Source organism: Chinchilla lanigera, unplaced genomic scaffold, assembly GCF_000276665.1.
Source record: "Chinchilla lanigera isolate Chin_1 unplaced genomic scaffold, ChiLan1.0 scaffold00002, whole genome shotgun sequence".
NCBI lineage: Eukaryota > Metazoa > Chordata > Mammalia > Rodentia > Chinchillidae > Chinchilla > Chinchilla lanigera.
The window spans coordinates 8,454,607-8,470,672 of NW_004955403.1; the positions used below are offsets into that span (position 1 = coordinate 8,454,607).

At 38.6% G+C, this 16,066-nt stretch overlaps 1 protein-coding gene across 1 annotated transcript in view; it reads right to left on the bottom strand.

Annotated features, from left to right (window-relative positions):
- Positions 1-1,965: 1,965 nt before the first annotated feature.
- Nab1 (NGFI-A binding protein 1 (EGR1 binding protein 1)) overlaps positions 1,966-16,066 on the bottom strand; it is a gene marked incomplete at its 5' end in the record, with an annotated part of 31,178 nt that continues 17,077 nt past the window's right edge. Inside the window, 4 exon segments of the mRNA XM_013512258.1 lie at positions 1,966-4,462; positions 7,357-7,473; positions 9,242-9,404; positions 10,717-10,806. Of these exon segments, the coding sequence (XP_013367712.1) occupies positions 4,374-4,462; positions 7,357-7,473; positions 9,242-9,404; positions 10,717-10,806 (459 nt within the window). The 3' untranslated portion in view covers positions 1,966-4,373.

The window sequence follows — 16,066 nt, forward strand, 5'->3', positions numbered from 1 at the left end:
CACTTCTGGTGTTCCTTATTTGAAGGTCTTATCCAATTGTTTATAAAAATGTTCTGAAAATTTCCTTTGGTTGAAACCAAACTGGTAGAAATCGGGCCTTTACCATTACTAGGTTGATACTTTAGAATAACACCACTTTGCTGTCAGAATAACAATCTTGGAAGTTGTGACTAGAAAATGTGACACGGCCTGGAGACCCAAAACTCACCACAATGTTGTCTAAATACTTAAGAACTGTATGACCCTAACAGATGGGAAGAATATGAAAGAATAGAGGAGCTGAATGAAGAGATTTTGTAATGGGACCAATCATTATTCATGTTCTTCACAAAATGACTGATAGAATTTGCTGAAACTTTGTACACAGTATAAGAAATCTGACTTTTCTTTTTTGGATTTGAAGTTTAATGAATTGATTATGAACTTAATTCTGGACAAAAGAAAAAACTCTTTTTAATTCCATTTTCATAGGTCACCAGAAACAGAAGCCAAAAAAGTAAGTTAAAAAAAATGTTCTTTGAGACAGTCTCACTACATAGTTCAGCCTGGTGTTGAACTTATTATGTAGCCCATGCTGGCCTCGAACTCACAGCAATCCTCCTGCCTCAGCCTCCCAAGTGCTAGGATTATAGTCATGCACCACCAAGCCTGTCAGTTTTACAGATTTAACTACTGAATACTCAGAAAAATCCTAGCTCCTGCATTTTTTTTTCATTTCTATGAAGATAAAAATTGTCTTTAAAGGGATACTACAGTTAACAGCAAGATTTTTGAGATTAATTTGTATCTTCAATAAAAATATCAAGGCAACGGATCATTCTTTTATTAACTTTGGAAGCCCACTTGTGAATTTTATTTATGAGGAACTCACAGATAGTAAGCTGGACTCCCTGAACTACCACCCAAGCACGTCTAGGCCATAAGGTGGGTTTTAGTTAAGCATGAACTATCGTATTTGGATAAATATTTCACACTGCTGCAAACACAGTGTCTGTTCAATTCTAACTTCAGCCATTTACTCTTGATGTGACAGTTCCCTTGGCTTCACTGACTTAATACTTCGGCTGATTTTCTTCTGACGGCTCAGTGCAGTATTAAGCGAAGGTGCAAGCACCATCAGTGTCATGTCAATGACCCTTAAGCATCTGAGCAGGTGAAGGCGGGGACGCCGGGGACTCCCGCACACACCCAGGGCGTAAGCCTTCAGTGTTGTCAACTACAACCAGGAAGGCACAGCAGCCGCCAGGGGCCTCATACTCACCCAACTCTACAGCTTTCACCTAAGTTGTTTTACTAATGAAGGACATGGGAAAAAGTACTTTTTAAAGAACAAAAACAAAAGAGGGAGGCTCGAAGTGACACATGCTACACCTCTACCTCACGTGCTCCTGCCGACACTTCAATCCCGGCTGTCTAGCCTGCATCCCTCTCACTAAATGCCCTTCCTCTACCCGTGAAGTCCCCTGCCACGATGACTAGTGATACAGCACGCACTCCGATGTCAGCGAGTTTGTACTCCATACGGACCAACCTGACCCTGGGCTCACAAAGGCCAGGGTCTTACCTTACATTTCTGTGCTCTTCACTCCTATCCTGCCCTTTGATACTGTGGCCAAATCACTACACCATCTACAAATACGTAATGTATTATACATGCTAAATCCTAATGTTCCTTCTACTTAGTTGGTTAGAAACAGTGGAGACTTTTTAAACGTCTTTACGAATTTCTTGCAAGTTAGAACAATATAAGCTAACTTCTCTCTGTAGCAGACCAGCCAACTGAGGACCACTTGCCAAATAACTTCAGAAATTAAGGGAGCCAACAATCACATTTAGTGACAAGTTAGACAGAAGCTTCTGTGTAGACGCTCAAGCCCAGCCCAAATAATCCAACATGGAAGGCAGAGTAGGCCCAAATCACCCACTGTGGAACGTCCTGTGCAGAAAGCACTATGAACATGAGTGTGTGAGGCAAAGAAAATCTTTATTGCCACAGAAAGCAGGTGCACTCACCCCACCTCACCAAGAGCGTTGAGAGTCACAAAAATGCAGACTTCACACAGCAAAGTACAACAGACTTGGGGAAATGGTCCCTTGGACTATATTGGCTGTAATACTGAGGTAACCAATTGACCTTGCTTAGTGAAAATACCTCTAACACAATGAAAAACATCAACTAGTAAGAGCATCCAATTCATATATACATTTCAAATAAAAATATATATTATTTGCTTTAATGTATAGCAAGTTTAATACATTAGTGTTTACAAAATAAAAACTGTATACTACTGAAATTTTTCTTGTGCTTCCTCATCACTAAGCTTGAAAGATCAGAAAAGTATACTTAAGGAAACTTATTTATGACTTAAAGATGCAGTTTGTGGGCCCACGAAAGATGGATAAATAGTAGCTGGAAGTTTATTGCATCTTTAAAAACTGTTTCTTATTAAAACCTACAAACTTGAACTATAAGACACAATTAAAAAAAAGACCACAAAATTTCTCAAAATAGATTAGAATACAGAAAACGTTTCATGAAACTACTGAGATACTAACCAGTGCTATGGCTAATATTAAAAACTGAACAATCTATTTAGGTCGTACACGTACTACACTTTACACACAGTTAATGACACAACCACAAGAATCAACTTCAAACTAGCAACAAAGTTGCAAGGTCCACAAGAAACTTGTTCAGTAGGCAAAATGCTATGGTACAATTAAAACATTCAGGAAGGGAGAAACGCCTTTTAATAGTATAAAAGTTGTTTACCGGTGTTTCTACTGTAAAGCTCTCCTATGTATCAGAATAAAAAGCAATTCTACATGTGACAGTGATCAGAGACCACAGTGCAGACACTGAACATTTGGCTGACGAATTTCAGTGTAACAGGGTATGACTTAGTATTTATTACACAGTTATGATCTGAAGCAGAACTAAAGACAGACATATACTATGTCGATACACCCTTCTTGGCAGTAACTGGGTTAGGTAGATCTGTAGGAAACAGGTAAACTGTCAAATATCTTTTCTTAAACCAGCAGGAAATAGATGTATATTGGCAGATGTTGGATTTGTATTTTTTTTGTACCGCTATATTCAAATGTGAAATTCTCATAATTATATCAGTACACTGACATTTAAATATATCTTCACATATAGAAAAAAATATATGCACATAGTCCACTAATGGAACAGGGGAAATTTAAAACATAGTGTCAAGCTGAATAAATTTTACAAAAAAACCACATTAAAAAACCTGGGAGATATCCAAAAATGGACCTGCAAATAAATACTGAGTTGTAGCTGTTAACTGCGCTTCCACGGAGCCACGTCTGCAAACGTGGACGCAGGGAAAGCGCACGCCTGTGGCGTCCTGGCGGTGAGGCATCCCCGTGAGAGCCACTGCGTTTCTGCGGCTCTTGCACAGGGAGAAGAATTTCTGGATATAAAACACAGACTCTCTCATAGCTGTGTTAAGTTACCATCTCTGTCACATTTGAAGTTAACTATGTCTTAATCTATTTAGCACATTCTGAAGTATCATGTTTAAATCAAGGCTTTTATACATTAGTCCATTTGTTTCAAGTTCTCTGTCCAGGTAGTAGCTTCCTCTCTTTGCTGCATCCTTAGTAGCTGTTATGTAGTCCAATCTGGGTCAGTTAGGTAGGATGTATTTTCTACGCTACTCACTTTTAACTTTCCTTCAACATTGTGTATATGTGCACTGATTAAACCAGTGAAAATGACATTACTGAATAAATGCTACACATTTTCCTATTAAACAAAATCAGTTTTATCAAATATTAAATACACAATATTTTCCTTAGCTTAAATTGAGTATTTGTTTTCTATTTTTCTAGTCATTGCAACCTTGCCAATAACTACGTCACTTAAACTTTCTTTTTTGAATGCAAAGATCCTAAACTCTGATGTATAATATTTACGCTAAATACACTTAAAGTAGACAACAAAATTTCAAGTAAAATAAACTGCATCCACATCTACTAGACTGACCAAACAGGTCTGGACATCTAGATTTTAATTCTATAAATTACACAAATACATTTTACATTCTTAAATAATGATTGCTTACAATATTAACTTGTAAGCCTTTCCACATAAAGCAACTTACACAGGAATGTGAATGGATCAGTATTTGTTACAGATTACAGCACTCTCTTGATTTTCTCTTTTGTGGCTGCTGTTTTGTCTTCCTGGTTTCCACAAACTACTGAAGAAGTCCTTATGCTTTGGCTATGAAATCTGTTTGAGCTGAATGAGGCAACATCGGTTATTAAGGCTTATTTCTATGATGGAGCATGATCCTTAAATCTGATGCCATTTCCAGAGAACAGCGTAGGAATCCCAGCTATCTTGAATCTTCAGGCTCTGTTTTGATGACTTTCTTCTCCAAAGTGAAAGCTGAGTGAGGGTAGTCTTTTAGAATGCCAAGACTCTCTGCATAAAAGTAAAAACACAACATATGATGATATTTTGGATCAATGAACTACAAAAATAAAAAATTATAAAACAAAATTCCACAGCAAATAGTATCAACTATTTAATAATTCTATAGTTCTATATAAAAATTTGTCTATAGTGTGGTGGTTAAAAACTTGGATTTGAATTTCAACAGTGCCAATTACTAGCTATATATATCAGAGCAAGTCACACCCTTCCTAAGACTTACTGTCTTCATCCATAAAATGAGGTGACTACACATATAAATGTCATGAGAGTCAAATGATGAGGTGAACATGAAACAATGAGCATATATAAAACACTCTTTTTAAAAACTGCTTGGCACAAAATGAAAAAAAATGCAAAATAAAACTGCTCACTCATATACAACTGTTTTGGGTTTAAAATATTTACTACCAAAGAAGAAATGAGACAAGAAAGTATCTTCGATGTTTAAATATGGAACTGTTTTTAAAAGTTCCTCTAGCTATGAGACACTAAGAGAAAAAAGACTACCCTTCCATAAGAAATCAGCCTACAGAGTTTTAAGTGCTTAGGTATTTCTGTCTCACACAAATGTAATCATTGCATGAAGTACTAAACACCAGGAGATATACAGACAGACAGACAGAAACACACATCTCCAGGCACACACATGTGTCAGTATGCAGACAGACAGACACACACACACACACACACACATACACACACACATACACACAAGGATTCCAGTAAGGTAACCAATACTAATAGTTTATCTGAAATTAGGTAGCTCAATTTATGAATCCACTCTCTCAATATAGAAAGGGCCATTTAAATTGTGCATAATAATAAAAATAGTAGCCACCACTGAGTCCTTGTCAGCCATGCAATTTATATACACTATTCGATTTAACCCTCCTACTACACATGAGGTAAAAACTACTAACATTTTACAGATGAAGTAATGAGGGAGGAAGAATTAAGTAAGTGCAATTAAATTCGGGTTACTGAGTCAAGTATCAGTGCTGAGATCTGGGCCCATGTTTGCACTCTATGGAACCTGAATTACTTCTACTCAATTTTTTAAAAAGTAGAAAAAAGGCTTTTTCAAAGGTGTTCTTTTGTTCTACTTTTTTTTTTTTTTTTTTTGGTTTTTCTCCTGTACCGGGAACCGAACTCACGACCTTGCGCTTGCCAGGCAGGCGCTTTTGCCGCTGAGCTAAATCCCCAGCCCCTTGTTCTACTTTTATAAAGCCCTATATCTAAACTATACCTTTGTGCCATGTGTGGTGAAAAATATGGTGAACATTTAAAATAATTTGTTACAGTAAAAGACACATTGCCATTGGTTCCCTTCTGCAACCCTTCTGCTTGCTTCAGACACACCCATCCCATCATCCTGCCACTTTCTGAAGCAGTTCCGGAAGTCTTCTTTCACGAAGGTCTTTAGTTGTGCTGCTGTGGCTCCCTTATGGTCTGAAATCTAGGCCCAAACCTTTATGTTTCATGGTCACTTTGAGTTTGAGGAAGAGCTAGAAGTCACACTGTGCCACATCCAGGGAGTGAGGTGGGTGAGGACACACTATCATGTTTTTATCAGCCTGCCTTTTCATTTGGATAGCCTCTGCAGTGGGGTTCAGCATGTTTTCTGATCACACTTTGTAAAGTCACTAAGGAAAGAGGACTTCCACCAGAACTGCTTCAGAAAACAGCAATAACCTGGGATAAGTGTGTTAAAAGTGAGGGGGAGTGTTTTGAAGGGAATTAATGCCTATGTATTTTACTGTAATTTTTTTTAATTTTTAAAAATATTCACTATATATTTTTATCATACTTCATAATAGAGGTGTAAATTATGCTCTTATGGTAAGAAACATGAGTAATACAAATGGAGTATTTCTTTTATAGACAGAGTTCAAAGAAATTTTCATTGGTAGAAAGCTTTAGTTTTATTTTTTAAGAACTTTAAAGAATAGATTCCTTTTTCATATTGCAGAAAATGAGACAAATATTATTTTAGAATAATTTTCAATTTCTTAACCTCCTTGATAGTCTTAAAGTAGCTAAAGGTAGGCATGAAATAGCAGATGAAAGTCATAGCACTGAGTATTTATAACTTTGGCCTTCTTACCATCTATTAATTGTAGCCTAAGCAAAAACTAAGAGATAGACTCTTAATAACCCTTTTCCTGATAAATATATAACTCACTCTATCAGATACAAAGTCAGGTTTAATTCCAATGTTTTTAAAACTACTCTTCCCAGGGATTTAGAATACAAATGTAAAGTTATTTTATCTGGTCTTGGGCCTCCTCATCTATAAAATTAGTGACACTAAGTAACTTCTAAATTTACCTCAGTTCAAAGCCTGACAGATTTCTTTTGAATGCTGCTGATCTAATGCTCTAACTCACTTTATTTGAATAAAAATATGTAAATACCCAACTAGAAGCTGCTTATCCCTTTTATGATGTTTACTTCTGGAATATGAGTATCATCCCCAAAACACATCTGCATTAAAAGTCTAGACTTTGTTACATAAGGTTTTTTGGGGTAAGAGCAAATATACAGTTCATCAGTTTTGTATTAGGTTATTGCCAGAAAAGGGCACACCAGCCAAATTCAAAGCAGCCATTTAGCATTCAGTTTAGAAGTCACCATTCATGTAATAACTAATGAAAATAATCTCAACCTCCTGAGTTTTCCGTATCACTCTTTGGAATACTTTGTTGTCAAAAAGACTAGCTAATGTTATAGCAACCTACAGTTTGCAAAGGGAGAGGAACTGACTAGTAACACTGTTCTGAGGACATGAGGAGGCCAGGAGCGAAGAGGTATAGCAGCAGCAGGAGAAAGGAAGGGAAAGGTGCTTCACTCGAGTTTCACTCTGCTCATACACACATTCTCACCTGACGAGTGGGATTTGGCCTCCCCAGAGTAAAGCCTACTCAGCTCCCCATCCACCACAAAATGATGAGGGTGTCTGTTAGGTAAATTAGGCATTCGGAGATTCAAAGGTCTTTCTCCTGATGAAAAGAAAAAAATAACATGAGTAATACGAAAAACATACCAGAGCTTTTCTTTAAAATGTTTTTACAAATTGCCTGAATACTTCTTTGGAAAAGAGCAAAGTCAACAGGCACTGAGGAATTTAAACAGCAGTGGGGGAAAAAGCTTTCTAAAATGATAATTTAGGAGGGAAATGTATGTCATTTTAGCTACTTCCAAACTACCTAATTCTACTTGGGCATTTTTAACAGTTGAAAATGCACTAAACAAAAGACAGAATTCTAGCAAGCATTCCAACTTCAATGTATAATACATTTTCTCCTCAGGCATTTTCTTACTAGGACAACCATTTTTTCCAAGGCATGTCCATCATTAACAACACAGCAACGAATACTAGACAGAGATAGCTTTAAGCTAATTACAAATTAAAAAAAAAAAAACCTACACCAAAATCTATAAAAAAGTTAGTGCAGATACAGTTAATATGCTTTGTACACTAAATCATCTTATCTGTCATAAACCCAAATCTTTCAAATAAGCAAGTTGCTACCCCACACTAAATTATCCTGGGGTCTCCAAGGTCACCAAATCTACCATAATTGCCTTCACTTCTTAACTGTTAAACATGACTGGAGAAGTTAAACAAGACCTCAACCAAAAAGTTCCTGTAATATTTTATAAAGGAAGAATTTTCTCGTCCTCCAGTACTCTCCTCTGCTGACAAGGCAGTACCACACAGCAGTACTGCACTCCGTGTTGGAGAACGCTTGTTATAGCGGTATTCTTACTTGGAAGGAAGCCTTACTGACAACCCTTCTCTGTAAAAATGTAAGAATTATATAAAAAGACAGTATAAAATTCCCATTTTCTTCAAATACTGAGTAACCATTTGAAGCTGGAGGCCACATGCACACACTTGACACTGCCCACCCTCAGCGAGCATGGGAGTGCCTGCACCTGGAGATGCTACTGAAACCTCAGATGTACTGGACAAAGTAGTAATGATGGCTTAAGATTTTCCTCATGTGAAGATGCAAGAAATTAAATAATTTTCAAAATAGTGAAAATAGTCATAAAATCACATAGCTGTCTAAACCTGAGTTGTCCTTTTTTTTTTTTCTTTTTTGGTATGGGAAACTGAACTCATGACCTTGCGCTTGCCAGGCGGGCGCTTATGCCACTGAGCTACATCCCCAGCTCCCCCTTTGTCGTAACTCCTTAGAGCTATCACATTCTCTTAAGAAATGACAGCTATAAATTTCAGGTAAGGCTATTTTTGAAGTTTACAAAAAATATAGTTTTTATCTTTTTACAATGACCAGGGTGGGCCAGGGATAGAGCTCAGCAGCACAGTGTCTGCCTGGCAAGCACAAGGTCCTGAGTTTGATTCCTAGTACCAAAAAAACCCCAAACAAACCAGGGCTAGAGGTATAGTTTAGTGGTAGAGCACTTACCTACCCTATGCCAAGACCCTGGGTTCAACGTACACACGTACACACACACACACACACACACAGAATGACCTGTACTGATCACATCTCCCAATTGTACCACCACTCAAGCACACGTGCCAACTAGTGTATGGGAAAAATAAAATTAAAAACTTTTACAAATTAACATTTGCAGGATGCATTCTTGCCTTTTTTTAAAAAAGGAGGTGATTTAAAATTAATTTTCACAGAGAACTTATAATTTCTACAAAACATCAGGTTTAAAAATCAGCAGTCCTTCCCATTTCTCTTTGGAAGGTGCCTGAGAGGCCCAGGGCCGAGGAAGGAGGGCTACCTTGGCCGTCGGAGCTCTCGGCAGGCAGGCCGTTGGGGCTGTGCTCCTCAGAGCCCTGCCTGTACAGCCCGGCAGACAGTCTTCTCTCCGCATGCTGCAGTCTCTCGTAGCCAGCTTGGGCACACAGGAACTCCATCTGCTTTGCCATCACCTTTTCAGGCTGCTAGTAAGTAAAGCAAAAATAAAATCAGTAACTATAAAACATTCTACATTTTTAAATGGTTTAAAGATGCCAAATTCAGGTTCCAGTAAATATATTTAGTATTCATTAAAATTAGTTCACATTTCATGTGGTATATTTGGTTCCATAAATATGAATAAAGGTCTATATCATGTTAAAACACAAAATGCTGGATTCTGTACAAAAGAAAAAGGTTTCTTCTCAGTCCTATGAAGAATACTCCATCCCAGCTCAAAGGCAACAGAACCTTAGCTCTGTTTGCCAAGGTATCGCGTGCTTTAAAGGATTTTTAAAAAGGAACCTAAGAGCAACAGCAACATCTGCTATCAACTGCTTCTAACACACAGCGTGAAATCTCGGCATTTTTATTTTAGAATTTGGCACTACACAGACTCTGATGGGATGACAGTATGTTTGAGAGAGAATAAGGTGTAAAATGGTTGTCTAGAAGAATAAGACAAACACATCTCCCACTAAAATTAAACAATACAAATTATGCAGAAAAATATCAATGCCAAGGGGGATCTTCATCTGCACTGCAGAATGAATCCGCAGTATTTTCCAACCAATCATAAAGGACATGTTTTAAAATGTAAAATTAGTGAGGTGACATATACATTTGCCTCATGTTCTGTAAGTTCCTTTTCTATGCAGTGCTCTAAATTACTCGTATGTGATATTCAAAGCAGTGTATCTGTGGTATTTTGCCAGAAGGTAATAGTCAAAATGCAAAGATATGAATCACTGCCATATTATGTAAGAGAGCGGTGCGTGAAAGCTGCTATATAAAACGGGTTACAAAATGTCATGAATCACAATATTAAAACCCAACAGGTAAAATGTATTCGTCCATTGGATACATAAGATAAATGCGCATACTATTTTTCTAGAGATACATAAACCAGATCAAAAGTAACCATAAATTTACTTCATTTGAACTTGTTACTAGTTAAATGTTAACATGTCAGTTAAGCACTTTGGAGGGGGGAATATATTTGTCAAACATTTAATGTGAAAAGACGAAACTTGGCAGTACTAAATCTGAATAAAAGCAAGTCACTAGGAAGAATCAACAGGACTAAAACTTTCAGCGCTTTCCAAAAGAAAATTGTTTGCAGAAAGGACTTTTTCAATGCTCATTTCAGTGTTCATACACAAATAACTCAATGGCAAAGCACTTGAAGATACATATTAATTTAACAATTTTTCAGTACACATAAATATAAATAAATGAAACTAGCGGAAGCAGTCATTCATATTTTAACTTACAGATCTAACTGGCCGTTTACGTTACCTGTGAACTAAGAGCTGCAAGTTCTTCGCTCTTAGCTCGTGCCTGTTGGAAGAGTGTTTGCACAGAATCCTGGAAGTCTGGAAACCCATCCTGGGAATCAAAGAATGAGTTCTTAGCATTTAGTTTGTAAAACAGAAAATATAAGTGTTTCAAAAACTCAGGAAATAAAGCAAAGAAAACCACCTTAATCTCACTATACAAATTATCAGAGGAAAGATTTTAACATACATAATCTCATTTCAATCTCTTATGGTACAAATACGTTATGTTCTACACTGTAACTTCAGTAAAAACATGAATGAAAAATATAATCTTCCTCATGTTTTATTCTGGAAAACAACTTTATGATCAGTGACAATAGTTATACAGCCTTTCAACTGACGGTCCCACTAACCACAAGCCATTAACCCATGGGCTTTCACATTAAGCTGTACCTACAGCCCTTTTTTATTTCAGAGGCAGGGTGTCTGTGAGCTGTTAACCTGCTCAGGCTTGGCTCACACTTGTGATCCCTGTGCCCCCCCTCCCAGGGTGCTGGAGTTATACGCATGGGTCACCAGGGGCCACCCTGTATTACATGTATCATCTCATTAATCCTCCTCAGAAACAACTCTATAGCTTCCACTGCTTCTGTCATTTCACAACTACAGACAGGTTGAGCCCACGCTCAGTCTATAAAACCATACAGTGACTACTTTATGAAACACCAATAAATACAGCATTTCTCTTACAGTCTGTCCTTTATAAGAACTGCCTTTAACACTATTACTTGTCCTTAATTTGATACCCAATTCCACTGATTGCTGTGACACACAGCAGGTTATTTTACCTCTATTTCCTCTTCTGTAAAAGGGGTGTAACAATTGTACCTAGGTAACTTACAGAATCATTTTTAGACAGCAAACAGTCATGTCATGAAGAACACTTAGCACAGTTCTTAACATGTAGAAATTACCCAATAAATACGTTACTAATACTGACTATCTGAATCCAAAGCTGCCAGGCTTAATGAAGTGCAAAGCGGCAAGTGATCAGCAGGTTATCACCCAGAGGGAAAAGGATAAATTTCAGGGATATTTATATAGTGTGAGTATCTGGACAGAGTGGGAACTAGACACTGAACACTAAATCCATCAAGAGAATGAACAGTATATTGAGGGGCTAGGGATTTAGCTCAGTGGCACAGCACCTGCCTGGCAAGTGCGAGGTCGTGAGTTCAATTCCCAGTACCGGAAAAAAAAAAATAGTATATTGGTGGGGAACTGTCTTAGTGAAAAGCACACCGGAAATCTAGAAATGTGCTTATTCATTCAACAAAAATGTCACCTAACTGCTTCACATACTGTACTTCTATGGTGATGAAAAGCAAACAAGAGCAATACACCTTTGGCGCTCATGGTAAATGCAGGCCAGAGAGGGGAACAGACAAGACATGGGGCACAGCACAGCCTGGATGGAGGAAGTCCAGGCTGAGACATGGAGAAAGACCGTTTCCTCACAGAAAAGAGGTGCACAGAAGGGCCTGGAGCAAGAACAGGCTACACTCCTGACGCTGGAGAATAACATATTAGATAGGGAGTCCTGCAGACTGAGAAAGAGTAAGCGGGGAGAGAAATTCAAAAAACACAGGACCAGGTCTGGGTGGTCTTTTAAACTATGTTAAGAATTTTAGATTTTATCTGAAATTCAAAAAGCAGCCATGAAGGTCTTAGAAAAGAGACTGACCAGATCTGCACCTCAGAAAGGCCAATCAGAATGTGATGGGGTCGGCAGTGGGAACAAGCAGACTGGCAGGGCGCTGTGGTAAAGAAGGAGAAGGTGGCTCTGCCCTGGACAGACGCAGGTACAAGGGAAAGGAAAGGACTGCTGGGACTGAGCACCCCAGAATCTGGTGGTGATGTCTGCTACAGTGAATATTATGAGCCAGGGTTAAGGTAGGCCAGAAAAGTGATGAATCAAGCTGAGTGTCCAAGCTGGTGAGACCCTGGTTGGATAAGCAGACATCCAACAACCTCAGTTGTGTAAGCAGGTACCAGAGCTTGGAGCTAGGTGTAAAGGCTGGGCCGGAGACCCAGACTGCAGAGTGACTGGCTCATCAGCAAGCTCGGAGCGGAACTTGCTCAGTCAGAATCCACACGGGCCTCAACCTCTCAATATTGATTTTGAAAGAGTTTACAAAAGGAAAAAGGAGTGAGCTAGTCTTCTTACATCAGGAACCAGATGTACGGTCTTAGGAAAGAACGTTAACCTCATCATTTCCAGTGTACCCAATTTTTAAATGGGGATTATACCACACGCTTCATCTGCCCAGAGAGATCTGTGGGGATCAAAGAAAGCAATGCAAATGGTAAATCACGTCACAGAAATACACGGTGTCACCACCAACAGGATTATTCAGCCTCGGGAACACTGAAAGGCTGCACGGTGAGAACTTCTAACTCTGCGGGTCAAAACTTCTGCTCCATCATTAACCAGGAGAAGTATGAGCTTGCAGTAAGTAATACACAACGATAACCAGGGGACTAGGGACCCTTCTGAGACTGAGTCCATTCGTCCTTCTGATTTTCTCCCAGTCTTGGTAGCTCACCCCAGATGGGAAAGCTAAGATCAAGTAGCTGTCATTCCGTGAGGCGCAAAGCAGCTGTAAGCTCCCCAAAATATAAGACTTACAAGGAAATAAAAGTGAGAACATTCCCAAGAAACGGGTCTCTTTCCCATTAAGTCTGATGCGGGACTTTTGCTGTATGTCTCTTAAGCTCTTTTTTCAACAACAGTTGCAACGTCACGGTAGGAGCAATTTATCTCCAAGTCATATTCTTGGCTGCTGCCATTAATCACAGTGTTCCCTTGCTGATGAGACTCTGGGTTTGAACACCGAGAAAATAGAAGATACAGGGTGGGATGCTGCTCCTGACCTCATTACTCTCACCCCATTGATCTCCACCCCCACTCCCCTCATCTTTTTTGCCGAACACCAGCAAGCTGCTTTAAAGGCACTGTTTGGCTGTCTTTAAATGACTTGTTACAGCAGATGTTCTCAACCCCACATGTGCATTTTCCTTTTTTCTACTCACACTTTCTGTATGAATAGCAGATTGCAATGCTTCTGTTTTTCTGATCCAGAAGGGACCAGTCTACATCAGATTAGCCTAGGTTTCTCTTCAACAAGCTCAGCAACAGTGTAGGTGGACACTCTAACCCTCCCCACTCCCCCTTCCTCGAACCCTACTCCCACCCCACTGGAACTGCGAGCAGATGTTTCCTCTAAGTCTTTCTTCACACCCCAGTTCTCTGGCTTTCTGAGCTCTATGGTATTTCATCTCTTTCTCCCAGTTATCTATCTCCTTTGCAGCCCTAACCTCACAGGGTAAGAAAGCTGTCATCGACCTCTGCCTCAGTTTCAGCAATTCAGTGAATGAAGGAAACTTACAGATGAGATAAAAGCAGCAACAGTCCCCCCTCTAAGATGTTCCTTATAACACCGCAGGTTATGACAGAGTTTGCTCAAGCCAATGGAATCTACTTTTCACTAATGCTTTTAAAAATTCAGAAGACAAGACAGCTAAGATTTGGGCTCTTGGTTTTTCATCTCCTTGAAATAACTGTCAAGCCCTCTTAAATATATCCTGTCACAGATAGGCATAAATAAATGAGACTAATTTTTCTTAATTTAGTCTAGCTTCCCAGCACTCTGTTTTTACTCATTATAAACAATTAGAATATCACTAATAATATCCTAGATAAATACACTTTACAATTCACACTTAAATTTTCTACTCAAGACTTACAGGTGTTTACTAGCTTCTTTGGGTTAGAAAAGAGCTGCCACTCGTACCCTTCCTTTGAAGACCACAGACCTGCACATCCTGTGCCCTTCACACCCCACGAGGAGGAGGAAAGGTCTAGTACCAATAGTGTTTACTTCACAACTGCGGTTCCTTATGAATATCCATCAGTAGCCAGAACGGTGGTACTGCTTTGAAGTTTAGAAGTGAGACACAGATTGGAAATCCTGGCTCTGCAACAGGACAGCAATAAGGCAACTTGAACAACCTGAACTGGGCCTTTCTGGTTTGCCTTGGCTATAAAATGTAAACCATAAAGCTTCTATACACTGTAGAACAAGGTTTGTGATAATGAATTCAAAATGTCTAGAAACGACTGGCACATAATAGTCAATAAAATGTCATTATTTTTACAAATGCTGCACAGCTAAACCATCTGGAGACTTTGATTAAGAAGGAAGAACAGTAAGAACACTCTCCCTGAAAGAGTACTCAAGCTGTTCTCCTGGTTGGGCAGAACTGTTCCCAAGGCTTAACTAACATACAGGGTTGAGGGTGTTTCCCTAGAAACTCCACAAGTGGTAGTTTCCCTAAGGCCTACCCACGCCTACCCAGCCTTTTTTTTCTCTGTGGCTATCTCATTTACTCTAGGAATTAAAGGAATAAATTTCAAAATCTCTACTGATTTTATGTCTAACATACCCTGCAAGGATGACCACTACTTAAGGACAGCAGATTATCTTGAGTACTTCTATGCAGTGTTTACTAAGATTTAAAAAACAAATGAATAGTAGCCAATTATCCTTAAGAGAAAACCACCTGCATAGTGGTTTCTAGGGAGGAAAATCAGACAAGTGTTTTAAAACTTCATTCCACCCAACTCTTCACGTACAGATCAGAGAAATATAGTATTCAGCAGAGAGAAAAGAGTTTACTAAGCCTGAACAAAGTACTACTTTTATAGTGTACTCTGTAGCACTGATAATGGCAAGCAAGGGAATGTCCCTCTTTCCTCGCACGTCAAATTATTTTGATATCATTTCTATCCTTTCTACCAGACTTAACATTTTCCTTTGGTGAACTGGAAAAAAATAAGCTGAGCAACTTGGCATGGATGTTCACTGGCTGCTGTAATAGATTCTTCAATAATAAAGACAAAAGGCAAGAGGAAGAAATCATCTCAATAATTTGAACCTAGTAACTAGGAATCAGTTACAAGTTAACATCTTTCTTTAAATAAAGAATACGGGGCTGGGGATGTAGCTCAGTGGCACAAGAGCCTGCCTGGCAAGCGCAAGGTCCTGAGTTTGATCCCCAGTACCACAAAAAAAAAAACAAAAAACAAAAAAATAAATAAGGAATACGCTAAGAATCACAAAGAAATATTAAAGGAAGACTAGAAAAAGCACGTTCAAATTTCTAAAATCTTTCCAGTTCTATTTATGAAGTCTGTTGTGTCAATCACATCTCTAGACAAATGCTTCTACTTACTGCTCTCTAAACATGCTGCAACTCTGTATTGCTTCTAATTTTTTTTTTTTGCTTCTAATTTTTTTATTATCTTT